Source organism: Cavia porcellus, unplaced genomic scaffold, assembly GCF_034190915.1.
Source record: "Cavia porcellus strain 051 isolate PalLab524CR breed Dunkin Hartley unplaced genomic scaffold, mCavPor4.1 scaffold_5, whole genome shotgun sequence".
NCBI lineage: Eukaryota > Metazoa > Chordata > Mammalia > Rodentia > Caviidae > Cavia > Cavia porcellus.
The window spans coordinates 32,463,020-32,490,675 of record NW_026947488.1 but is presented as its reverse complement, the minus strand read 5'-3'; the positions used below and the strand labels follow the sequence as shown (position 1 = coordinate 32,490,675).

The 27,656-nt window shown below is 45.2% G+C and overlaps 1 protein-coding gene across 3 annotated transcripts; it reads right to left on the bottom strand.

The window, feature by feature from the left end:
• Nucleotides 1-1,582: 1,582 nt before the first annotated feature.
• Apmap (adipocyte plasma membrane associated protein) lies at nucleotides 1,583-27,654 on the bottom strand. 3 transcript variants are annotated; one of them, XM_003476396.5, is made up of 9 exons: nucleotides 27,472-27,654; nucleotides 19,843-19,959; nucleotides 17,238-17,353; nucleotides 6,964-7,056; nucleotides 5,866-5,982; nucleotides 5,221-5,395; nucleotides 4,744-4,878; nucleotides 4,182-4,374; nucleotides 1,583-2,481 (listed from the first exon to the last, which is right to left on the bottom strand). In XM_003476396.5, exons 1-9 carry the CDS (start codon nucleotides 27,561-27,563, stop codon nucleotides 2,272-2,274), a joined length of 1,248 nt encoding a protein of 415 aa, XP_003476444.1. In that variant the 5' UTR covers nucleotides 27,564-27,654; the 3' UTR covers nucleotides 1,583-2,271. The 3 variants fall into 3 exon arrangements, with proteins under 3 accessions (XP_003476444.1, XP_013015172.1, XP_063104673.1); XM_013159718.3 differs by lacking the exon at nucleotides 27,472-27,654 and adding an exon at nucleotides 24,564-25,009; XM_063248603.1 differs by lacking the exon at nucleotides 5,866-5,982.
• Nucleotides 27,655-27,656: the final 2 nt, after the last annotated feature.

Here is a 27,656-nt window from a genome sequence, read left to right as displayed (position 1 = left end):
CGGCTTTGTCTATTTTGTTAATTTATCAGCTTTACACCAACAGAGGGAATCACTGTGACACTCCAGGGATGCTGTGCCACAGGGTTGTCCCTGAGGAAACAGAAGGTTACAGACTCAGCTCCTACAACACACCAGGCTTGTGAGCAAAACTGCAGCACTCCTGTTCAGTGCTCATACTAACCAACCAACACGCCAAGAGCCACTCTGCGGGTGCAGTGCTTTCCAGGCTCCCTGCAGGAGCGGACCTAGCCAGATGGGGCAGGCTCTGACAAATGCCCTGTAAACCTTACTCCTACCGTGCCCAAGGGACACCAGTGATGCCCAGGCTACCCCAAGACCTGAGCACCCCACAGCATTCTGATGTGCCAGTTAGAGCTGCACGCTGCGGCCACCTGTCCCAGTCCAGTCACACAGCATATTCTGAGGACCAGCTGTGATCCTGGGTAGTTATAAACCTGGCACTCTAGTTCCTCCCTCCTTACAGAACAGGCATCAGTGTGCACAGCCAGGAGTGGTACATAGCTCTAGGCCCAACTACTCAGGAGACTAAGGCAGGAGGATCACTTCAGCCCACAAGCTGGCAAGCACTATAGGCAACACAGCAAGAACCCATCCCAAACAAAATCTTTTGAACTACATAGCACACTACAAGAGCATGCTGATAATAAAATCTCAAAGGGGTGCTGGGAAAGTTTGTAGCTGAATCCTAAGTTTTTGTGACAGAAAGCAGAGGCTTGTGATGAATCACCCGAATAATTTCCAAATCACAATACCCATAGACCTTACAGAAGGCCTGTTCATGCATGAGAAGCTTGCTGCGCCTTAGTTTGCCAGTCTACAGACAACACAGGAAATGACACTTGAGATGGAACCAAGATCTCAGTCAGAATTGAGATGCCTCTGCTGCAAACTGTGAAGACGACTCACCAGCTTCTCACCAGTGAGAAGTAAGCGCAGAAGAACCAAGATGCTAGCCACAGGCACAGGGCTCAGAGACCCTGATCACCTCACAGTGAGGCCCAGGCTATCTGGAAGCCACCGCACTTCCTCTGTGTGGGCCATGAGCAATGCTAACGGCCGTCCAGGCAGGAAATGTTGCCTTATCTGGCTGTGGGGTTCTCACCTCTACTTGTGGTAGTTTATTCCACATGATGCCATCCAAAGAGTGACACACAGAAGATGCAAGGTCACCCCACCCAACCGTCACCCCACAAAACAGGCGTGACCATGCTGGGGTAGGCGAAAGATGAGGCTAATGGCTCCATTACCACAAATGTTCACATCTCTGAATTTCGCTAACATTACTCAAACTGGTACCCCCACTGAGTTATTGCGAACACTCGCAGAGACATCCCCAAAACATTCCCAAGCCCCCACAAAAGCAGCTGGTGCTGCAGGACCCAGCCCAAGTTCACCCATGGGGACCTGGCATGGAGGCAGGACTGCAGGGTTCTTCAGTTTTGCTGCACAGCCCTAACACCCTGGCCAGGACAGCACTCCCAGCAACGTGGAGGGATGAAACTTCACTGTGAAACGATTACAGTAGAGAAGAAACTCCCAGGCCATGCCATCAGAAGCAAAGTAAGTTAAAACTGTTTATTATTATCAAATTAAGACCAGTGTGTCGACCTGTCAAGATACACAGCAGTTGGGGTTGTGACACTAGCGGAAGATAGGACATCACACATGCACTGCCTACGTGGGGCCCAAGGGACAGAACAAAGGAGAGGCAGTGCATTCCCAGATGGACTCGCAGTCGGGGTCAGACTCAGAAGAACCCAAATGGGCCCACTAGCCCTAGATCTGCAGTCCTTTTCACCTCGTCTACTGAGGTCTGCAAATATCTGGTGTGGTTAGAAGGACTCTACACACAGTGGGGGGCACCCAGGCTGTATCTCGAACTCACACTGTGCCCCCTGGCCCTTCTGTGCTGCCCTGAAAGTACATGTCCCCCTCAGAAAGGGATACTGAAACCTTAGGGCAAGGCCAGAGCAGCAGTGAGCTCTGGCAGCTTATCAGTGACTCTGGCCATCAACTCTGCGCTCCATGGATAGTGCAAATTTCCCACATCCTAGAGAAAGACAGTCCCTAGAGACATTACTTTTTAAAAGGAAATGGCTTTCTATGAATGATCTTCCCCTAAAAGGGAAGTCACTCCCAGGAGAATGGTCCAGTCAGGCTGTAGCCACCTTTCCATCCACTCCTCTGAGGACCCACAGGTGCTGGGACAGCTGCACCCATGGCTGCTCCGGCTCCCTGGCACACACAGATCTAGACTGACTGCAGGCTGAGCCTGCAGAGAAAAGGCGACCGGAAGGAGCCCAGGTATAGGTGTCCGTCATGCTCATGCACCTCACTGATGTAGGTGGCCACCAGCCCTTCAGGGTCGTGCAGGCTCCTCCGGAAGGCACCACTGTCACTGAGCTCCAGAACCAAGCTGTACCGCGGCACGATCTTCAGCACTGTCTCCTGACTCAGCAGCTGGGAAGAAGCACAGAGGCCCACTGACCTGAGAAAGCCACACACAGGCACCCCACAGCCCTCAGCTCCAGGTGCCTGCACTCACACACCAAGCCACAAAAACACATGGGCAGGGGGCTGGGGATTTAGCTCAGCGGCATAAGTGCCTGCCTTGCAAGTGTGCGGTCGTGAGTTCGACCCCTGATACCGGTAAAAATGAAAAAGACAAAAAAAAAAAAAAAAAAAAACCACACATGGGCAGGACAACTCTGCATAGCCATGCTAAACATCCAAGGTCAAGTCCCATCAGTGGAGTAACAATACCGAGGCCAAGGCTGCTGGTGACCTTGACCCAGCAGAATGCGGGGTCAAAGCCAGCAGTTTCAGGGAATCAACAAGTCCCCTGGCAAGGAAGAAAGAATGTTAGGCATGCAGGATGCAAAGGATGGAGATCAGGAGAGCTCCTCTCAAAAGACAGCTGGAAAGTTTAGTGTGCCTTGTGACACAGCCTTGGACAGGCTAACTCTGATGCAGGGATGCCTCCTCACATGGGCACAGGCCATGGGGCTGTCAAGAAGGCTGAGGAGGGCTGGGGATTTAGCTCAGTGGCATAAGCGCCTGCCTTGTAAGCAAGCAGTCATGAGTTCGATCCCCAGTACCAATAAAAATGAAAAAGACCAAAAAAAAAGAAAAAAGAAGGCTGAGGCAGGAACCACACGGAAGGGGTGACGGCTACAGAGAGCACCCGGCAGGAAGCTGCAATGCAGGGGTGGATGACAGGAGTGGAGAACAGCAGATCTCTATCCCAAGGCTGCCATGTGTCCCTGTCCAGGAAATGTGGACAACTCTAGAAGGCTCACCAGCAGGGACAGGCTACAGGACAATCTGCAGGACTCCAGAGCCTCTCATGGCACGCAGCCTTCCTCCCTGCCTCTTCCTCTTACCCAAAAGATGGCAGCCATCCTCTTGCTCCAAAAAAGCCTCTGAAACTTCTACCTACACAGCCAGCACTGAGTACTGTACACCCCTTCAGCTGCTGCAGACTCCAGTCAGGATCCAGACAGCACCGGCCGCTGAGGCAAGAGCACCACTCTCGGCCTGGCCCTGGAACCTCCAAACCAAACCTCACACCAAGGGGCCTCAGAACCAACCCCTGTGTGTGCACCTGACCTTGGGTCCGGACCAGCCCCAGCCCCACAGCCAGCAGGGTTGCACCAAGATGCCCTCAGTAACACATCCAGGGATGCCTGAGGTTGAGCAGGGTAGGTTGCAAGGGACCAGGACCACAATGACCAGAGGAGGCTTCAGAGCTTAGGGACAAGGGTGTCCCTGCAGCAGGGTAGATGGCACAGGCCTTAGGGCCCATGGATGAGAGGTGCTAAAGGGGCTGTGGGTGCTACTGGCAGGTAGGTGGTGTTTTTATAGAAGTAGGGGTGTCAGAGGGCCAAGGGCAGAATCTATTGATCCTGACCATGGGGTGGGGGCCTCAGAACTCAACAAGCAGAGGTGACAGAAGGTTCTCAAAAACAGTAACAAGAAGCAAAACAGGGGGCATGGAGAGTCAAACATTTAAATTTACATTTCAGGATGAAGAATAAAGTATTGTTAAGTAGACATCACAACTACAAAGATTATGAGTAAAACTTTTCAGGGTATAAAGGTAAAAAAAGATTATTACTAGATTAAATTTTCATTGTATTTGGGGCTATAGTTCTAGTTACCTTGAAAATCATCTTTTTGATCCAGGGCTTGTCCGACAGGAAGTCCAGCATGGAGAACCCGGGGTTCTGGCGGATGACGGACATGGCCACCCAGTAGCCCCCAGAGCTGCTAGGCCGGATATTGTCAGGAAATCCGGGCAAATTCTCCACGAACACATCAGCCCCACCTTTCATCAAGCCCGACACATAGACCCTGCAAAGTTCCACACAGGCAATGAGCACAGTTCCAGTCAAGAGAAGATGCTTCAGCCAAGCAGCCAACAGGTCCCAGTTCAGGCACAGGCATGGAACCACTGCAGGGGTGTCCCTCAAAAGCACCCAAAGACAAGCAGATAGGGAACAAGGCCCAGAGTGTAGGGAAAGGAGACCTGGCTATGCCAGCATTAAGTTGAAAGCCTGGACAATGCAACTCTCAAGGGGCTAGAGTAGTGGAGGAAGCCCACCCTTGTGGAGTGTGGCTTCCACCTGCAGGATACCACGTAAGGCACCCACTGGTCCCCAGACCCTACCCACCTGGTCTCCACCTGCAACAACACCAGGCACCAGGGGACACTGCACACACCTGCGTATCCTTGCCATGGTCGTTTCAGCCACCAGGACAAAGTCCTCCTCAGGAGATAACTGTACCCCATTGGGAAACTGCAGCTGGTCCAGGAGCACCCGTACCTCTTGGGTCTCAGTGTCATACTCCAGCAGGCTAGGAAGTAGGTATACATGGGAAAGTATGTATGCTTGCAGCCAGCCCTGCTCCCCTCTGGGCCAGGCCTGGAGCTGGGTCAGCCCCGGGAGGCCAGCACTCCAGCTGCAGGCTCTCTAATGGTCTACCTGTCTGTTTATACCCCCCATGAAATACAAGCCAGTGCTGTTTTATTTCCTTAAAGAGGAAGTGAGGGTGCCTGCTCTCTTACCAGTTCCAAACCCATCAAGACCCTTCTCAGGGGCCGAGGGCTACACTGAGGAACACATCACAACTCCAGTGGCTGTCGGTCTGTGGAGTTACCGCTGGGCACTGGCTGGGGAAGGACGAGTGCACACTTACCGCCCATCATCGGTGCCTTCCATAACCAGCAGCAGGAAGTCTCGTCTCTGCCACTTGCTGCTGGAATCCGTGAAGTAAATCTTCCGCCCATCACGAGTGATGGTAAGATCGTTCACAAAGGACATCTTCCTTCCCTCAATGGGCATCTCAGAGGACAGCAGCAACTTCACTTGCCCTGAAATGAGAAAGAGAAACAGAAAGAAAAAGACTGGCTTCCAAGGACAGGTGCCCACAGATGGATGGGTACCCAAGGACAGGTGCCTAAGAGACCACCATGGGGCTCTCGGCACGAACCTGCACTGAGAAAGCTGCAACCCTAGTCATAATGACAGGACACCCAGTCAGGGGACAGACAGGGAGAAGGAAGAACAGTTGAAAGATAAAAAGAAAAAGGGAACAGCAGCAGACAGAGATGGAAAAATAAAGAGAGAGCTAGAAAGGAGTTCTAACACCCTTACAGCAAGTCCTTCTGAGACCTAAAGACTAAAATTCAATTGTCTGGGAGGTCAGAGGAGAGCCTACAGAAACAGGGACCCCAAGGCTTGATGAGTGGGAAACCTAAGTAGGTCCTCAGCAACTCTAAGGAATCCTATTGAGTCACCCATACATGTGTGGAAGATCTGAAAACCAGTCCCTGTGACCTACGTTTCTGGGGGTTGACTTCGAACAGCCCCTTGTACGCATCAGCCACGAATAGAGTGCCGTTGGGTCCCACACGGATGCCCAGGGGTCTCCCACAAGCAGGCTCGTCGTCACGGGTCTCTAGGAAGAAGCATACAAGTGCTGGGGGCTACAGAAGCTGCTGTACTTGCCACAGAGTCCAGTGCCTTACCCCTTACAGGACATACTTGGGGCTGTACACAGCAGGGGCAGGATGTTAACACCAAACTGTGGGATACTGGTATGCTCACTGCAGAGAATTCACTGTGGGCTCTGTGGGGTTTACTGTGGCTGCCTAGTATCCACATTCAGTGAAACAGGGCAAACTGAGAATCCAACCAGAGTGTAAGCCTGCCTATGAAACTATAGCATGGGTGCCTAAAAAGCTGCTCCCTAGATGTCAGTAACAATTAGACCTGAGCAGGTCTATGGTGAATTTTACTTTGCTTTTCATTCGCTTATGTCATTTTGTGTTGTGTCCACCTCACATTGAAAATGTAACACTTGTATGAAAATAAATTGCTGTATAAATGACATACAGGACTGGGGTTCAGCTCAGTGGTACAGTCCTTGCCTGGCAGGCACAAGGCCTACGGTCCAGTCCTTTCACCACAAAGAGAAAGTCTAACATAAAATATACGTAAAAATAGAAATAACTAGTAAGAAGTCATGGGCTCTCAGTTTATAAACAGTGAAGTTCTACTCTAGGTTTCCAAACTCTAACTGATGTAAGGGTGTTTAGATTTTGAATGACACTGCTGAACTCCTGAGATGCTCCTGTAGGAATTACATGTAAGCACCTGAAAATGACAAAACCACCTGCTGTTTTACCAGCACTACCACAACACCCATCAACCTCTGAAGTGACCCCAAAAATGACTTCAGGTCCAGTGGACCAGGGAAGGGGCAGGGCCCCAAAAAGTAACACACAGGGCCCAGAGACCACATGTCCAACACAGAACTATTGGTGACTCTGAGCATGCCCCTCCAACAGATGCCCAGCATTTTCTCCACAGGTAAAACTGCCTTTCAGGAAGGGCAGTTTCACCTTGGATACACTTCTGAGCAACAGTCCCAACTTACTGCATGCGCCTGAGCCAAACCGGGCGACAGTCTCTACTTCACCATTTTCAAGTTTTAGGACCCGGCCGTCAGCTGTACCAGTGAACATCACATCTGTTTATAAAGCAAGCAAAAAAGGGAAAGGTCATCCAGGGCTGAGCTAGAAAATACGACCACACCACCTTCTCAGCAGAGTAGGATGGCATTTTGGAGGTTAAGGGAAAGGATGTCACAGAATATTAAGAGGCCAGCCAGCCAGCGTGAACCAGAGCCTTGGTGTGTCACATGTGAGTCAGTGAACCGAGCAGCCAGGCCTCCCTCCTCCATCCCCGTGATCCAGGATGGCGCTCAGTACTTGGCGCAATCATGCCCACCTCATGACAGGGTCCAGCAAGGACCCTGCTCTGCTAGGAGTCCTGGGGCAAAATGAAAACACAATGTACAAGCAGCACAAGTACTAAATCTACACACAGAGACAGAGCAAAGGAACACAGACAGCCCTGATGAACAAATCCCTACTCATCCCACAGCTTTTAAATGCACATGGCACTCTAAAGCAAACACTACAAAATGTAACAAGAAATTCAGAAGTGATATGCTAAGAAGAGAGAAAACAGTATCACAAAAAGTGTTCAATTTAAAATATAAAAGACAGAAAGAGAAGACAAAAACAGAAACAGAACACAATGACATTATGGTAGATATTAACCCAAAATATCAATAATCACTTTAAGCATCAACAGTCTAAACTGAAAGAGACTGGAGCAACAACAAAGACCTGGCTTTGTCTTGTTTACAAGACACGCACTTCAGCCCAGAGATACATACAAATGAGTAGCACAAGGATGCAGAAACACGACCACTTGGACACTCACTACTTCAGTCACAGCAACTACAAAGCCAGGGAAGTGGTGAGAGGTGGAAGAACAGCAGATAAAGATAAAGGAATCAGTTCTCCTAGGAGACCCAGTAATCATAAACGTGATGAGCCTCCCAACACAGCATCAAAGTAGGTGAGACAAACACTGATAAAACTGCAAAGAGAAATGAAATCTACTGTGACAGAGAAGACTGGCATCTTCAGCACCCTTCTTCCAGAAATGCACGGACAGGCAGTCAGTAAGGTAAGGCTGAGTCTGATGGCACCTCCACCAGTCACCAGTGCAGCTGACATCAGCAACAGTGGCTTTCATGCCCACAGAGACACAGCTGAGAACTCAACCAGTCACAGTCAAGTGCATTTTTTTAACTGAACACGAATCATTTTTTATCATCATTCCTGAAACACAACAGTACTTACATTGTATTTCCATTGTCTCGGGCACTGTAGGTGATTGAGAGATGATTTAGCATAGAAAGGAGGACATAAGAACTCTGAGGAAACACCAGACCATTTAATGCAAGAGACTCACACCTCTGGCGTCCCACAGCCAACTCTTGGCAGAGACAGAGACCAACTGTGCCCATTCCCCTCAGATTCACATGTGACATTCACCAATCCTGACCACATTCTGGAATATAAGACACACTCAACAAATTTTAAAAATCATAAGTCACATAATGTCTGTTCTCAGACCACACTGGAATTAAACTAGAAATGAGTAACGACAGTAGCGAGAAGGATAGCTAGAAAATCCCAAAATTCTTAGCAATTAAACTATATGCTCCTAAATAACATATAGGTCAAAAAAGAAATCTCATGAGAAATTAAAATATTTTGAGCTGAATGAAAATAATTTACCAAAGTTTTAGGGATGCAGCAAAAGCAGTACTTGAAGAAAAATTTAGAGGACCTGGGCGGGTGGAGTGGGCGGTGCTGCGCCTCGGCCGGTGGCAGCTGCAACAGCTGCCCTCATCCCCACCGCCAGTCCAGTCCTTTCCATGATTAACACTCCAGCTGCTGGAGACGCGTGAGAAAGGAGGCGAGAAACTCCCACCAACTCACAGAGCACGGCTGGAGGATTTAAGGTCGTGCTGATACTGTGATGGCTGATAATGGGAGTCTGCAAATCCCGCGCCTTTAATGCAGCAAACTGACCAGTGGACCCAAGAGGAAAAGCTGTATTGGCTTTGGGTGACTGCTGGAAATTGAGACCCGGGACCCCGCGAAGCAGCCAGGGCTGCCCTGCTGCGCCAGAGGAGATTGTGAGAAGCTCCAGAGTTCCAAAGCCGGGCACTGTGCAGTTTTCTGACCGTTCCACGCTGTGTCAGGAAAGCAGTGAAGGCAAGCAGCATAGTGTGCAGTAGACTCAAGAGGAAGACCTGCACTGAGTCCTAGTGAGTACTGGGGACTGGGTCCCCCGGCCACTCTGGCTGGCTGGAAGACATTTTGAAATTAGGCAGAGCCCGCCACCACACTGACATCAGTAACACAGAGAGTCTGGTGGAAGACATCTTGGAGTTGGGCAGAGTGTGCGGCTCAGTGACATCAGACAGTCGCCCCTGGCGTAGAGAGGTCTGGTGGAGGACATCTTGAAAGTGGGCAGAGCCCGGTGCCATATCGGAGTCAGCGACATAGAACTAGTGGAACATGTTCAACTGGTAGAACATGTTCCACTAGTGGAACATGGAATTGGGCAGACCCGCAGCCACGGGGACATTACATAGTTGCTCCTGGCACAGAGAGGTCTGGAAAAGGACAACTGGGATTTAGGCAGAGCCCTGTGCCACGGTGACATTAGCCAGCTGCTTCTGGCACAGAGAGAACTGGCAGGACCTGCTGGGGCAGAACCAAGCCTCTGGTTGGGACCCAATAAGCAGATACAAAATAGTCACGATTCTGTGACACCCACAAAGTGCAGCCTAATTTGCAGATTGACTGGCACAGAGGCTGGAGGCTAGCCTGCACCGTCCCTGCATCCCTGCCTACCCCAGATAACAGCAAATTGGGGAGGACAGCAAAAACTCAAGTCAATGCACTTCTGAAAGGCCCTAAGCAATACAGAGAGGGCCAGAGACCCCCAGAACACTCTAGTCTGAAAGAAACCAGAAACATGACAAGAGATAGAAATTTAAAAAAATCTCCAGCTGCCCAACATGAGAAAATAAGTCCAGGAGAAGTAAACACTGAAGAGAACAAGCACAGTAACCATCCAATACTGGACACAGCATCAGCCAAAATAAAAAAATACCTCCATGACCTCATAGATGAATTTAAAGTAGTACTCCTGATCCAAGCGAGGCAAGATATAAAGAGATTAATTAAAGAAATGACAAGCCCCGCCCAAGAGAACACAGATGGAAGAACTGAGGAAATCAGAAAAGAAAGAGATACTTCTGAAGAAGAGTTTAAACATAACTTAGAATACATGAAACAGATCCAAAGAGATTACCAGGAAACTAAAAACTCCATTGAACACTAGCAAAATGCCTTGACAGAAACTAAAGTCAGCCTTTTGAAACTTGAAAAAGAGATTTAACATATATGATCGTGAAAGAAAAGACCTCTTAAAAATAACAAGGAACCAAAAATTAAAGGCTAGAAGATGACAAAAGGATACATAACTTAAAAATAAAGAATGTGAGTGAGGAAGCAGGAGCAACCAAAAATGAAATACAAAGAATATTCACAGATATATTAAAGCAAAATTTCCCATGTATAGCAAAAAGAAATGATATCCAGATAAAAGAGGCATACAGAACACCAGCTACCTACAACCAAAACAGATCTACACCCAGACATATAATAATCAAGATTCCGGAAATCCACCAAAAGAACAGAGTATTAAAAGCAGCCAGAGAAAAAAAGCAGATTACCTACAACGGGAAAATTATTGAAATAACAACAGACTTATCAACACATTTATCTCTTAAATCAAGAAGGGAATGGGGAGAAATATCCCAAGTCCTGAAAGAAAATAATATGCAACCAAGACTCATATACCCATCAAAACTCTCTCTCAAAATTAATGGAGAAATAAGATGCTTCCAAGACAAGGAGGAACTGTGAGAGTTCATGGCCACCAACCCAACCCTACAGAGAGTGAAGGACATTCCAGAGAAAGAGAAGGGATACCAGCATTCCAGCAACAGTGGCAGAGAGGCCTCAATGAACGGGGTAGACAGTGGAAAGAGGGAGTAAGGTGGACAAATTATAGCAGTAAAGTGGAGTAGCAGACAATGAGGCAGAGACGGTAAGCTATAGGCTTTAGTATAGATAGCTTTGATATACTACAAAAAAAGGCAGAGGTCATTGTTAATAGTGTATCAGGATTTAAAAGTCACAGTAGTCTTATCGCCCTGTTTAGTTTGAATTTAATTTGTTCTGGTCTGTCCACTCATATTGGATTTGAGGTCACAGACATCTGACCCAAACATAGCAGGTTATATCATGGTAACTATCCTTAATTTCCTATTAACTTGAGCTGAAATCCTGTACTACTTATATTGTCTTACTATGACTGATCTTATTTGAATCCAATTCATAAGACCGCAGTTTTGCCTTGGCTGATTTTATTTGAATTTGGTATCAACCCTAAAAGTAGAGGCAACTACTCTGAAGATGACATGATGTAAAAGACACCCATACAAGTATTATTAACAAGCTCTCAAGTCCTACAATGTTTTCAAAGTTGTGCTATTATAAAAATAGCTAGGTAATACTATGTTCAACTATATTAAGCCCAAAGATGTGGACAAGACTATGGAAAATAACAAGAGAAAGCATAGTAATTACAGTAGATCATCTAATATTGTGGTCTTATGTGTCTTTTTCACTGCATGTTTTTCTAGGAATTTGTTTTGCTGTCTTGTTATGATTTGTTTTCCCCCATAATACAGAGAAGATAGATATACATGTAGAAATTCACGCATGAAAAGATTCTTTTAAAAAACTATTTATGGGAACAGATTATATAATGCAATATGTAATGAACAGATACTCTGAAGAAGAAGAGACACTAAGAAACCCACTGCTAATTTTGTAGCATTATGATATAAAGTCTAGCAATATTATTATTAACTGATCAGATTGATATTAGTCTAGTCTCTTAAGTTCAATATTCAGCATATGTAAAGATAAGGACAGCTACTATGAAGAGAATGAGAAATGCAATAGTAGTTATTATTGTCTTTCCTAATGTCAGATTTGAAGACCTAAAAAGCCTTCATCATCCTGTAATGATCTGATTAGTTCTATAATATGCAGTATGTATTTAATGTGTGTTAAGATGGGGACAACTATTTGCAAGAAACTAGAGACAATTAGATACACAGTGAAGATCTCCAGTGGACTTGCTTTGAAATCTGTATTTCTTTAAATTGTTTTTTTTTAAACTGTTTTGTTCTGTTTTGATTAGTTTAATCTTACCCTCTTTGAGATATAAAACAAGTGTGTAGGACTGATAACCATATTACTAAGTTTTTGTTAGATCATTGAGCAGAACTGTTGGCAGTGTCACTATTTGAATGTCATTTTACATACTTTAATATTGTAACCTGAACAGCTAGTTCTAAGATGACAATATGTAACTTATCAACTGGTGATTTCTTACCATTTGTTTTTCTGTAATTCTGTATTATTTCTACCCTTTTTTATCTCCATGTGTTTTTCTTTTTGTTTCTTTCTCTTTAAATAAAAAAAGAAAAAAATTTAGAGCACTGCATAGGCATATTATAAAATTTAAAATATTTAAAATCAGTAATCCAAGTTTCCAATTTAGGTAACTAGAAGAAAAGATCAAATTACATCTAAAATAAAACAGATGACAAGATTTTTTTTAAAAATTAAGGCAGATATCAATGAAATTGAAAATAAGAAATCAATTTTTAAAAATCAATAAAATCAAAAGCTGGTTCTTTAAAAAGATCAAATAACACAAATGCCTAGGTGGGCAAAGAAATAGAGAGAAAACAAAAAGTACTAACATCAGAAATGAAAATGTGGCTATCTCTAAAGATCCCATGGATCATAAAAGGATAATAAAGGAATACAATGAACAACGCTGTACCTAAATTTGATGAAATGAACCAATTCCTTGAATGCCAAAACTACATAGATATAAATTGACCTGTATCTACTAAAGAAATGGAATAATTAACAATCTTTCAAGACCAAATGCATCAGGTTTGGAGGGATTCACACATGAATTCTACCAAAATTTAAGAATAATAACCAATTCTCTAAAATTTCTTTCAGAAGACAGAAGCAATCAGAACACTTCCTAATTCATTCCATGAAGCCAATATTACCCCAGTACCAAAACCAAAAATATAAGAAAACTATAGAACAATATTTCTCATGAAGACAGACGCAAAAACTCTCAACAAGTATTAGCCAGTCAAACCAGTGGCATATAGGAAGACTCATACATCACAACCAAGTGGGATTTATCCCTAGTATGCAAAGATGGTTCGATCTTCAAGAGGTAATTAATATACTCTATCACATTAACAGACTAAAAGAAAAATCTCATGACTGTGTCAACAGATTCAGAAAAGGTATTTGACAAAATACAACCTCCATCCTGAGGGAAAAGAGAATCCTCAAAAGCTGGGAATGGCAGGAGCTTCCTCAGCTTGCTAAAGATCATCCACAGACAACAGCTAATGGACTCAAATTTCTCCTACTGAGATTAGGAATGGGAAAGCCCATCCCCTCATGACTCATTTTCATACCATTTCAGAGGTCTCAGGTGATTCAATAGAAAGCAAATAACAGGTATGCTAATTAAGAAATAAAACTGTCTTTGTTTAGAGATGACCTACTATCTAGGTAGAAAACCTAAAAGAATCAAGCAAAACAACTAGAAGTAATTCGCAGTTGTAACAAGGTCACAGTATATTTGTATGTAATACAAAAGTCAATCACAATTACATTTCTATATATTAGCAATGAATAAGTAGAAATTGAAATTAAAAACATCCCTTATACTAGCACTCAAAACAATACACTTGGGTATAAATAAAACAAAATTTACAAGTTCGTCATGAAGAAAACTATGAATTATGATAAAGGAAACCAAAGAACTGGATAAATGGGTAAAATGATTCAATATTATCCAGATGTAAACTCTTTCCAAATTGATCTAGACTGAATGCAATCTCAATCAAAATTCCAGCAAGTTACTTTGTGCATATCAACAAACTGGCCCTCAAGTTTATACAAAGAAGCAAAAAACCCCCAAAGAGTCAACATAATACAGAGAAGAATGAATTCCCCTGACTGATGATGCCCAGCTTCAAGACTCACCATAAAGCTACACTAGTAGTCAACACAGCCTGCTACCAACAGAAGGACAGGCAGCCAGGCCAGCAGACAGAATAAACAGCTCTGAAACTGATGCTCCTAAACAGTCGACCTACAAAGGAACAAAGTCAGTAAAATGGAGAAAATAAACAGCATTTCCCAAACTTAGTGCTAAAACAATGGGATGTGTACAAAAACTTATCCAGACTTATGCCCTTCACAAAAATGGACCGACTCAAAGTGGATCACAGACCTCTATGTAAAATGCAAAACTAATAAAAATTCCAAGGAGATAAAAAAAAGAGGAGAAAATCTAAATTACCTTGAGTATGATGATGATCTTTAAGATATAGGTAAGATTCATAAGAAATAATTGACAAGCTAGACTTCATTAAAATCAAAACCATCTACTCCATAAAAGAGACTACTATGGTTTGTTTAAATGTCCCCTAAAACCTCATGTAGCCATGGAGGCAGCTGAATCCAGTGTTTGTGACTGATTTGTTGTTTGACACTGGAACTGGTGGTGTGAGTGCTGCACCCGCCCAGAGATGGGCCAGCATACAGTGTAAAGGAGGAAAGGAGATGCGCTTAGCTCCCCTTTTTTGCCCTTTTCACTCTTATTGCTTGTGGCCCCCATGAACAGCTGCCCTCAGTCAGCCATCCTGCCTTGCAGCCAGCTGCATATGGACTGAAACCTCCAAAAACTGTAAGCTAAATAAACCTTTCCTTGCTTCATTTTGGGCATCAGGTATTTTGTCTCAACAAAGAAAAAAGTAACCAAGACACAGGCTGTCAAGAGAATAAGACAAACCACAGACAATAAAAACTATTTGTAAAAAACACATCTGTTAGAGCAATGTTATCCAAAATATACCATGAACTCTTAAAACTCATCACTGAGAAACTGTTACAAAAGAGTATGGAGGACTTGAACAAACACTTTATTAAGACCTGGAGAGAGCAACAAAAGAGAGGCTCAGTATCTGTTACCAGGGAAATGCAGACGAAAACACCAAGATACCACAACCAGCTCATGAGAAAGGCCAGCATCTGACATGAGCAGCAGAGCCTGGCAAGCACACTGATCACCTCAGGGCTCCCACTGCCTCCTAATGGAATGCAGGTGGGACAGCTACTCTGGAAAGCAGTCTGCAGTTATTCTGTAAAACCAAACTCGCTCTTCCCTTATAGTTTATCCATTGGTATATTTACTCAAGTAAAATGAAAAACTCAAGTTCTGTTATTTTAGATCTAAATGTCCCCCAAAGCCTCGTGTGCTCAGAGGTGCACTGGATTATGGGGTTAATAGCTTGCTTCCAGCTAGGAGGTGAGGTCTGACTGGAAGAGGCAGTCACTGGGGCTGTGGCCTAGAAGGGTCCGTCTTCCTCCCAGGTCCTTCTTTGGCTCTCGCCTTCCTGTTGGCAGCTTTTCCTCCACTGTTCCCTTTCTGCCATGTCTTCCTGCCTTGGAACCTGCAGATTATAGACTGGAATCTCTCAAACTGAGCCAAAACAAACCTTTCCTTTAAATTTTGGTTGTCAGGTATTTTCTCCTAGCAACAAGGAAAGTGACTATGACAGTTCATACCAAAAACAAACTGCACACGTTTCCAGCAGCCTTATTCCTAATCACCAAGACTTGGAACAAGCAGACATCCATTAGTAGATGAATAGATAAACAAAATATGATACATCTAGTCAACAGACTAGCTTCACTGTTTTACAGAAATCTTCTACCAAGCCATGGAAACATGGAGGGACCTGAAATACATATCACTGCATGAAAGAGGCACTGAGAAGACAACTTCTCCCCATCCCCACAGCACAGGACAGTGCAGCAACAAGCAGCTGCTAAGGATAATAGGTAAAGGAGAGGTGACCAGGACAGGGTGGAACAAACACTCTGCAGGACTGTACTGATGGACAAATGTCACTGCACATCTGTCCAAACCCACATAGTGCCCAACTCTAAATATGAGTCCTGATATAAATTACAGACTCTGGGAATACAGTATCAAAGTGGGTTCATCAATTGCACCAAACACACATTCCTGATGATTAAAAAATCAATTTTCCTTTTAAAACATGACTGTACTTTCTGCTTAATTTTGCTATGAGCCTAAAACTGCTCTTAAAAACAAACTCCACTCAAAAAAAGATGAAGTGTGTTACTTGAAGATTATTCTCCTGCACTGTCAGTGACTGGCAAGTACCCCCAGGAGACTGGTTACTCCCAAACTGCAGCTGCATGAGCACTCAGAGAGGCCCCCAATGGGCAGCCATCTCCTTTGTGAGGAAAAAAGGCAAAGCAGGACTCGGGATCTTCTTGAGAGGTGAGGCCACTGGCTTGAGCTTCTCCATTTACAGGTTCTAGTTTTAAACTGCAGTGTTTCATTTTTCACCAAAAAAAGTAAAATTTACTTATAGAAATGTCAATGTCTTTTTTAAAATATATGAACTTTATCACAAAGTAACTGTTTTTCTTGCAATAACTTTGACTTTGTCAGCTGAAAATCAAACCAACAGCTGCAGCACTGGACCAGGCTGTGGGTCCTGTGTCAACAAGCAGAGGCCACAGAAGCCTGGGGCAGGATGAGAAATAAAGGACTAAAGCCCAGCAGCAAGCAGAACACACACTTGCGGCCCCAATAGGAATCCCAGCAGCATTTTCAAAGATGCTGCTCAGAAATTCTCACACCAGTTAGTCTATTCATTCTCTCACCAACTGTGCCTAATGCTCATTTTAATAGCAAATGCCTTGTCAAAGGGGCAAGAGACCCAACTTGAGCTGGCAGGCTGGGGAGGAGGGCAAACACCACACAAATGGACTTCAAACATGGAGAGCCACTCATTCCCAGCTTCAGGTGAAGCCCAAGAAACACACTTGTCCATCCACCACCTACCTTCCCAGGGGTCACATCTGTACTCTGCCTGTCCCCTTCCCAGCACTCTAAGTGCAGTAAAACGCCTCTAGAGACAAACTCAAAGTTTCTATCTAGCACCAAAACATCAGGCAGACAGGAGAGCAGCTGGAGGCCACTCATGCTGGGCCACCTACCCAGAACCCATCCCACCCCATGCCCCTCTTGCAGCCCTGGTTCACTTACCCCCTATATTTGCTATGGACTCCGGCCCAATGAGCTGATTCTCGAACAGCCTTTCCGCATGCCGCAACTTTGTATTTGGTTGTAGGACACCAAGCAGCAAAGGAGGTTCTTTGAAACTGTGAAACAATGCAGTTGTCCGGAGGGGTCCACAACAACACACAGGAAGATGGATGGATTATACCCACAACTCCCTGCTCTGAGCTAACCAGAGGACATCCCAATAAGAGCATAAGCCTTAACTTCCAGATATAAAAGGCAAAATAAAAAACTGTTCAAGGTAGTGTGACCGAAAAGGTCACACTACCAAATAATTTTAAAAGCATTAACGTGGCTAATGTCAGGGCTTTGGCAGTCACCTGCTCAGCAGCAGGGGCATCCACAAAGGACAGCAGTAGGGGCAGGGCTTAGCAGCCCCCATCCCCATTAGACCACTGGGCTGTGTGCATGTCTGTGTTGCTGGAGATGGAACACTGGATACTTTATCACTGAACTACATACCTAGCCATTTTCATTCTTTGCAGGGAGGTCTCACTAAGTTTCCCAGGCTGGCCTTGAACTTGTGCTTCTCCTGCCTCAGTCCCTGAGCATCTGGGATTACAGGTGTATGCCACTGTGCCCAGCTGGAAGACTCTGCTTAAAGCCAGAGGTCCTGCCAACTCAGCAAGGATGCTGTCGAGTTCAGGTTCTGCCTAACCAGCATCCAGAGCCAATCTTCCCTCCCTAATTCTGTCAAATGCAGAAGTGAAAAGCCTGTCATGCATAAGTGTGCATGTCCAGGACACTGTCCTGCGGAATACCATCCAGGGACACTGTGTCAGCAGCACCACCCAGCCTCCACCCATGAGCACTCAGACAAGGACTAGCTTCCTCACAGAGAAGAGCAGAACATGGGTGCTTATAGTCATTTCTAAGTCATGTTTATCAATTAATGTAAAATATAAGGTCAAGGACATACTGAAACATTTCAGAGAAGAAATTTTGTCACTGTAACTTTGGAGCCCAATGGGAAGAGTGCTGCTGGCAGCTGAAAGCTGTCACAGTACACAGGAACCATGGACTATCAGTATGAAACTGTGAAGCTCAAAAGATGATGTATGAAAACCAGCGGCCCACCATCAGGGTCGTCAGAAGCTAAGAGAAGCCCATAAATCACACCAGGACTGGGCTACAGGGGACCTCAGGGTGAGACGTGGGGCCTGACCTGAGCAGGAGGCACCTAGGGGAGCTCACAAGGTCCAGACAGGGCCATTCCAAGGCTACCACCACTCCTAGGCCAGCAATGGGAGGCAATGGCAGCCTCCTGTCCCAAGCCAGGGACAAAGGATGTAGCTCTGCCAAGCTGATCCCATCTCCTGTGCAGTCAACTGTGTCCCCGGGACCCTGGGTCATCACTGTGCCAGCACGAGCCCTCTGCCTTCCACAGTGGACAGCCAGGGCCAGCAGCCTCTTTTCTAAGCTTCTTTCCCACAATGCCCAACACACGACCACCACCCAGGAAGTCCTGACACCCTCCTCTCCAGCCCCAGGTTCTGAGCCCCCCGTTCACTGTGCTCACTCAGAAAGCCCACCTTTATTGTCTGCCTGCTGCCTAGCCCATTCACAGTACATTCTAGTCAGGTTCACCCCACGGGTGCTCCCACAGAGAGCTAGGACCCCACTGACCAGAATGTACAACTCTATCCAATCCCTGCTCTGAGGTCCCAACATTGGTAGTAGCATGACCCTGCACCACTACAATCACTAACAAGACTACATATCAAGGGCCCCTTTTTCCAGGTGACAATGGAGGACATACTCCTAGATCCCTACGCAGTAAAGGTAACTTAGGAAAAAAAAAAGTACTAATTGCAGATTTTCAAAAAAAAAATCAAGTCCTCACTGCTTGGCCAAATACCCCATGTAGGTGGCCCTGCTTCCTGACATAACATGAGGGGAACCTGTCCAGCGGACAAGATCCCACAGCAAGAGTTGGTGGGAACACCAGGCTGCAGAGTGGAAATGGGGAGGGAAGCAGTCACTGTCACCCGCTATTACCCACCTGGGAAAAGCCAGGCAGCCAAGCAGGCCCAGGGACACAGAAGCAGAAGGGCAAAGGGCTACAGAACAGGAGTGAGTTAGTTATCTCCTCCAGGCAAGACAGGACTGAGATGGTGTGAACAGAAAGAGGAGGGAACTGAGGAAAGGGCTAGGATGTGACAATCATGAACCAACTCCCCACAATGAATGTGTTTAATTCATATCACAAACTTGTACTAAAAAAAAAATGTAAAAATCCAGTTACTTATAGAATTTAAACAAGGTAACTCAAATCTAGCCTTAATTTATGTGTGCTTTTATCATTTCATAAAATTAAGGTTAACTCTATTCTTGTAAGTTTCTCTTATTTTGATTTCTGTCCTTGGTTTGTAAGCTTTTCTCAACAATGACAGAGACATATACCCATACACTCTGAGTAAACAATGTAAACTACCAAGGAAACCACAGCACCCTCTCCCGTAACTTCCCCTCGGCCTACTAGGTCGGCTGATTCAGTCTCCTTTCTCTGAAAACTACTTCAGCCTTACATACATCCCCTCCTGGGGAACGAAGACTGTGGGGAGCTCACCTGAGAGGTTGAGGGTCGATGGGGGACTCCAGTAGCTTCATGGCACCAAGCAGGGGCAGGATAAGGGATGCAGCCAGCACCAAGAAGGTCATTCGGAAGACTCTGCCACTAAAGGAGCTGCCAGAAATAAAGCACACAAAGGTAATCAGAAGAGTCCTTGGTGACTTCTAATTGAACTTTAGCACCATTTGCCAGGAGTGCCAAACATGACTGTACTTTTTTTTTTTTTAATTTTTTGCTGTGTGGGACACTCTGGTCAGTTGTTTCCAGATCTTGAACCTCCTACTGTAGCAGTTTTAAAGAAAGCAAACTCAAAGAACATAAAAAGTAACAGGAAAAAAAGGTTCCATAATGCACAATTCCCTGAGCCCTCCATTCCTGTCATTTCACAGATCCCATTTTTAGGAAGGAAATTCCAGCTCTTGTACTTGGTGGGAAAAGTTTGACAGACAACACAGTAACTACATAGAATCTACAAAATTAAAACTCTAAGCCATCAGTCCTGAAACCTGGAAAGATCTAAAAGCTGCTTGGGAAACTTGTGTAAAATTTTTAGACAAATGACCAGGAATGCCTTAAATATTTCTGAATCAATCCTCACATACATGATTTCTCACCTGCTAAATAAGTGAGAACATTAGCTTGCTACTAAATGAACCTCATAAATCATTATTTGCTTACATACACTGCACTCCAATTTACCACTTTACATTAAGATTAATTTAAAACAAATAAAATCACGAGCATCTAAGGCAGTGATGGTAAAGCTTTTAGAGACCAAAGGCCCAAACTGCAACCCAAAACCCACTTATTTATTGCAAAGTGCCAAAACTGCAATTAAACCTGAACACTGAAGTTTCAGTGACATCATCTCAGTGAGGGCTCTGTGGACTGCTGCAGCATGTCTAAGGTAACGCTTTTCTATCAAAAAACAAAAATGTTGACTTAAAAAATTCAAAATTCATGCTTAACAGAGCAGGCTTAGTTTAAGGACAGGGCTTAGATTTCTAACAGTACCGTCTTCTACATTAAGCACATTCATCTCTGCTCCAGTGGGACAGCAGAGTGGAGGCCCAGGTACCAGGTTAACTCACACAGCACCTAGCTAGGAACTGAGGCAACCTCCTCACTGCAGAAGCCCAAGGGCTGCCACTGTGGAACAGGTGGCTAGCAGGGACACTCCATGTGCTGAACAGAGCAGAAAGTGCAACCTACCCTCCTGAACAACAAAGGGAAACAGAGGAAAGGAGGGAGCAGCTTTCAGACAATACAATGAAGAGTGGGGGCTCTGCAAACAGAAGGAAGCACAAAACAGGTCCTCTACCCCAGAACCTTGATGAAGGGACCCTGAGACCTGCCAGGACCTTGATCTACAGGGGTCTAAGACAACAAATTTGTATTGTTCACATCGGTAAAGGTGTAGTAATTTGTTATGGCAGCACAGGAAATAAATAGTTTTCTAAGTAATTCCTAGCATTAGAAGTAAGATGCAGCTGTAACAAATACCTAAAAATTTGTAAGCAGCTTTGGAATTGGTAAAAGAATGAGAGAATTTTTGTAGAGAAAGACTATAAAGACCTAGGTTTCCTTGGAGAGTCTAACAGGAATATGGATGTTAAAGATTCTGCTCAGCGGGCCAGGGATTTAGCTCAACGGCATAAGTGCCTACCTGGCAAGCACAAGGTCGTGATTTCAATCTCTGGTTCAAAAACAAAAAAAAGATTCTGCTCAGAGATCTCAGAAGGAAGGGAAGAATGTGGTAGGAAAGACATATATCATCTTCTGCAGAGACACTTACACCTAACTTGCTGTGAACAGATATGTAGACATAAAAGGTACTATGTTGAGGGCTTAGCAGGATGTCAGGAACATGTTACTAGGGACATCCGGATATGGAGAGAAACCACAGGAACATACAGAAAAATGCATCCTTGAGATCTAGTGGCAGGCAGCAGTGTTGTGTCCCTCTTGTAGAAGATGAGGTGGGACACTGAGCAGAGGATGTTTCTGAGCCAGTGTGGGAGGTACAGCCCTTGTCCCCCTCCTGCTGCTTTCTCCTGCACAAGAGGACAGGTGTCGGGGCAGAGCTAACCACTCTTTTTGTTCCTTTGACATTTCCCCTTTGCCATGAGAATTCTCATGTGTGTCAATTTTCCTTTTGGTAACCTTCCAAAACTTTGCTCCATAGGGTAACTTCCTTCTTTTTGCTCTAAAGGTTTTAAATCCATCCCCTCATCCCCAGGTAAATTGTAAAACCATTAGTCTTCATCCCTTCTGCTAGAAGGAAAAGTAGGTGGTCTAGGTACCCAAATCCAAACAAAATGCAGGAGACCCAGCAGGAAGAGACTCTGCCCTCCTGAAGGAAAGTAGGCAGCCAAGAAAGAAGTCAAGTCAACCCCTGCCTCCAGTCCTTTCCCCAAACCTCAGGGCCCTACAACCATCTTCTAATAAAAAAGATTTGTACCAGTATGGGTACAAATAACACAAAAATGCCTATGAAATAGAGACCAGTGACAGGTGAATACAACCTGAGGTCCATAGCAGGGAAGGAGCAAGGGCCATGAGAGAAGATCGATGAGATGGCAAAAACAGGCCAGGCTTCCCATGGAAACCTGGCAGTGTGGTGACTCTCCAACTTAAAGATGAGCAAAGTGGCAGTGGGAGGCTCGGGTGCCTGTCCATGGTCCACGCCAGAACCAGCAGGCACCAGGAGGGTTGGCTCTGACTCCAGGCCGTGGTCGCCATTGGCAATGCTGCTACTGAAAGCAAGGGGAGGGGGATGAATCTGGCCCAACAGCTGGGGTCAGGCTGTGAGACTAGGTGGCAATGTACCTATGCCAGATACTCATGTGAAGGGGCACACAGTGTGTAGCCTTTTCTGCCAGGGTGCTCCCACCCAACATTAGGCCTCCCGGGTTTACCTCCCCGTAGAACGCATCAACACACTGTTCCGGTACCGGTACCACCTGACCAGCCCTCTGCTGCATGTATAACCCAAAACTCATTTTTCCACTCATCCACAGAGGACTTCCCATCCATGAGAGCAGGAAACGGCTCCTTTCACTCAGTTACAGTTTCTTAACCAGAAGAAGGTATTTCAGTGGGGTGATAAAACATTTTAAAACTGGAGAAAGCTGGTAGTTGCCAAATACTATGAATACATCAAATATTACTGAGTTGCATAGTTTAACATTACTAACAGTATCACTGTACATTGTGTGAATTTCACCTCAAATTTACCAGTGATCAAATGTTCTAAGCTAGACTGTAGTAACTGTTGCAAAATTCCTTGATGATACTAAAACCCACAGAGTCAGAAAGGACAAATGGGTGAGTTTTGTGGTGTATGAATTGCTTCTCCATGCAGATGTCTAAAACTAAAGAAACAAAGTGAACAACTCTCCCACACAAGGAGTCCTAGAGCTGGCTCTGAGGACCAGTGGCAGAAAGGCTTTTGTTAGTGTGGTTCTTTTACAAGTAGAGTCCCCAAAAGAGAACACATCCAAAGGCGCAAAGAGAAGTAGAGTGCCTGCCTGTCTCGAGCACTAACTTCAAGGGCCTTCTGCACAAGACCAAGCTGGATTCCTGTCCTTTAAGAGAACCTGATAGGGTCACATACCCCTCCACTATAATCCTTCACCGCTTGGCTATCATTCAAGAAAGTGACAGTCTAGTCAAAGGGCATCTTTGTTTTTCTCCTTGCCTAACCATTCTTTTCATCTGTCCCTAACTGACATTAACTTCCCTTGGCTACTGCATCTTACATTAGGCTGGGGCTGGAACCCAGGGCCTCACATGCTAAGCACAGACTCTACTGCTGAACACCCCTACCCCATATTTGGTATTTTAAAAAGCTTAGTACGGAAATCTGATTCAGAGTTTGCAACACTCTGTTTAAGTATCTGGCTGCCACTTCACACAATGGTAACTGATTCAATTATGTCAAAAGGAAAAGGTCCAGCCAAGACTGAAGGTGACAGCGTGTACAGCTAAAAATCAGCCACAAGTACAGATGATATGTGTCACACATCACCCTTCTTTGCTGGGACTAAGAAGCTACCTAGTGCAATAGTGTCAAAGGTAGCTTCCCTGCATCACCTGAAAATGCTTTAGCAAGGCCTAGAGCATCTGGTCTGCGTGTCTACAGTGGGCCTCGGAACACTTTCTTTCCATTGTCATTCCTGATAGGCACCGGACACTCTCTTATCCACGTCCTCTCCCAGGGAAAGCCCATCTCACTCCCTGCCCCACATGATCATCATCCAGTGTCTACTGGAAGCTCTACGGTCAACTTTTAGAAACAGCAGCTTACGCCTAAAGAAAACCATTTGAGCAGTGCTGCCCAACTTGGCCTCCACAATGACAGACAGAAAGCTACTCACCATGTAAAATGGAGCCAGCTTGTGATACAAATGAGAAAACCCAGCTCCCGTGCCCATGCAGCCTTGCCTGGATGAGGTTCATTAATGTTTTGGCAGGCCGTCCTCTCTGCGATACCCGTACACAGTCAACTATACTACACTACACTTCCCCCTCTTTTCTCTGTCAGCTTCCTGCTGACTGTGCACAACATTATTTTAAGTTAAATAAAAGATGCTACTCTTTTTTGTTTTTCTTTGTACCGGGAATCAAACTCACAGCCTAGCACTTGCTGGGAAGGTGCTATGCTACTGAGTTTTATCCCCAGTCGGCTACTCTTATCTCTATTCATTTTCACTGACCGGGCACCACATCCTCTCGACTTATGGTGTAGACACATTCAGGAAGGCTGGTGACTTGCTCCCAGGTGCAGTCTGAGAAGTCAACTTGTTTGCTCTATCTCTGAAGAAAAAGCCTGGAGACCAGCTTCCCTCTGGAGGACATTTGAAATTTCCTGCAGTCTCCAAGGGCAAGAACACAACCACAGTGATGCAACACATTCTGACAATTGCTGCTGCCCCAGTCACAATTTACAACACCCTCTGTCACTGCACATGCCAAACCTGAAGGACATTCTCTAACTGCTGCACATCAAACATCAGAGCCCCATAGACTAAAGCCATGATGGACAGACTCCAGGAAACCAAAAGCTTCCTGTGATTTCTGTGGAAAATCTGTTAGCCCCAATCCATGGGGCACCAAAACCTTGCTGATCAAGGCAATCCCTGGAAACTGAGAAAGTTAAAGAACAATAAGTCCCAATTTTTTAAGCAAATGCACCTTGAATTTGCACATTTCCCACATTTCCTTAAATTGGCTCTCTTAGAATTACCATGTTTCCTTGAAAAAATTTTAGGAAATTAAGAAACAAGATAAGCCATTTAAAATAGTGGAAATAAAAATTCCAGATTCCTGACTCCTCTTTGTTACTGCTCCATCTCCTCTACATTGCCTCCCTAACTTCAGTCTTAAAATGAAGAATGAAGAGACTAGCAGAGACTTTTAATTGGTCTTCCACAGTTCACTGAAAAAGCAACCATTAATTTTCAACATATTCATTCTTCACTCCTAAACAGTTACACAGGGACATTAAACAGTTTACTTCCTGAAGTTAGTGTTACCAACAGGAACACAGCGCAAGGCTATACTTTCAATAAAGTCTTCAACACATTTGGGAAAACTGTTGCCAAATAATGGTACCTTTGCACTAGTATGTTAAATTGCTTATGCTCCACACTGAATGAATAGCAAATGCCCCTTATCACTCAAATACAGACATTTGAGAGCTTTAAGACAAAATCTTATCACCAAAGCACAATTCCTAACTTTTGTTTCTCAATCACTGTCCAGTTGCTAATTCCACCCTTCCTTATTCACTTAAATTTCTCTATTAACACTATTCCTCATTCCTCAGTGACCTCCTCAGTAAAATATAGCAAATGCCACCTTTCACACCAACAGCCATGAGACCTAGTAAAGTATCACTAGGTGTCCTCTTACTACCCAAACTCATTGTCTTTCTTCTAGTCTCCTAGTTTAATAATATGTCTTGCAAGGTTCCTTTTGCCCTGTTCAGGACCTCTAGTTTTCTCCAACACTTTTCTCTTTCTGTTTCCTTCAGATTTCTGTACTCCATCCTCCATACACAGGGTTCCAAGGGTAGCTGAAGTCACGACCTTTAGAGTAATCAAAAAGATAATTAATTAAGCTACTAGATATTACCACAGAAAAATGAAAAATACAGAAGAATAACAGACAAAAATAAATAAAACAGCTATAATATTAAAATAATATTAACAGTAGGAAGGTGAGTGAGAACTCTCTTTGAAAGAAACCATTACAAACACACAGGAAAGGGACTGACAAATAAAAGAAAGGGTAAAAAACATATAGGAAAATAAGAACTGGGTACACAGATAAGAAGTCAAGAAAATATCTTAAATAAACACAAATGGAAAATGCATACCAGAAAAGATCAGGTGTCAAGATGACTTTGGAGCATCTAATTTTCACTGTCATTAAGGAAAAAATCCCCACAGAGCACTCGAAAAAACAATTTAATTAAATCTGCCCTCGGGCCTCTTACAAGTGCCTCACCTGGATATTCTGCACCCAAGTTTCAATACACTGCCCCACTCTGCTGCTGGTTGCTTTCTCCTTTTTCAGGCCAAAGTGCCTGTTTTCAGGTTTCTGTCATAAAACATAGCCAGCACATATGCTCATTCTAAAGGACACATCAGTTTCCAGTGGAGATTAACTGACAGTATCTACAGTAAGCAGGGTGACAGCTTCCCCTGGTTTGCCCAGCTACAGCCCTGAAAAACCTTGGAAATGAAAATTCATCACCAGTCAACCAACAGTCAGGACGACGGCTTCATGTCCTGAACTTTCCACAGCCCAGGGAGTCAACAGTGACTGCCACAAAACCTCCAAACTTAGACTTTCCAGAGCCCAGCACTGCTGTGAGCCATCAATCTCCCTCAGCCCTCTCATAATCATTACCGAAACAATTCAGCACATCGGGGCAAACCCCCTACTTGCTCAGTAAGTACCGCACCCTTTGGGACACTCTAGATGACCACTAGATACTTTTTCTACTTCGATCAAAATATAAGTTAATTCCAAAACTTGGCGTTGGTCTGTGGGACCTCTTTGCCCTACAAATTCAAATTATGAACAAGGACACAAAAATGAAAAGTTAAGTTTTAAGTATCCAAAATTCTTTAGGAATCATGCTTAGGTTTTTAACATCAAAACACAGCATAATTAAATTCTCGAGGACTGGAGAGGAAGCAAAGACCAAAACTTAGACACTTATCAGGTGTCAAAAACCAGTTCCCCTCCCCACCTGTCCCCCTGGGGAAACCTGACAGGTTGGGTCCCCAGAATCCGCCTACATGACCTTCTGCCCTCCGCAGAGACTGGGAAACATCCACACAGCATGGGGCACAGAAGCAATTCGAGGACTGAGGACTGTCACACCACAGAGGACCGGGTGCGGGGGCAGGGACGGGCCAGGGACTATTACTCCACACAGAGGACCAGGGGGGAAGGGAGGACGGCCGAGGACTATCACCCCACACAGAGGACCAGGTGAGGGAGGAGGGACAGGCCGGGGACTGTCACCCCTCAGAGAAGTCCGCGTGGGTCGGGACAGGCTACGGACACTCCGGGACTCCGGCGCAGCCACTGGGCTGCCTGCCGCCCTACCTGCCGCCCTTGGCCTCTGGTGCCGGACCGTCGTCCGTGACAACCTGAGGCCGCAAAGGCCGGCGCTGCCGCAGCCCGTCCGCCTCGCTCATTCTGGGACCGTAGGTACTCGCAGGGACGCCGGAGCCCGCAGTGAGGCTCAACCCTGGCCCGGCCCCCGCGCGCGGAAATGACGTTTGCCCTAG

Bases quoted from the DNA above. Each gene is read 5' to 3' on its own strand.
- Apmap (XM_003476396.5), bottom strand. From the start codon at position 27,563: ATGAGCGAGGCGGACGGGCTGCGGCAGCGCCGGCCTTTGCGGCCTCAG. The intron at 5,396-5,865 runs GTAGGTCACAGG...TTCTCATTTCAG, and splicing joins CGAAGTCAACCCCCAGAAAC to GGCAAGTGAAGTTGCTGCTG. The intron at 2,482-4,181 runs GTAACTAGAACT...GCTTCTTCCCAG, and splicing joins TCAAAAAGATGATTTTCAAG to CTGCTGAGTCAGGAGACAGT.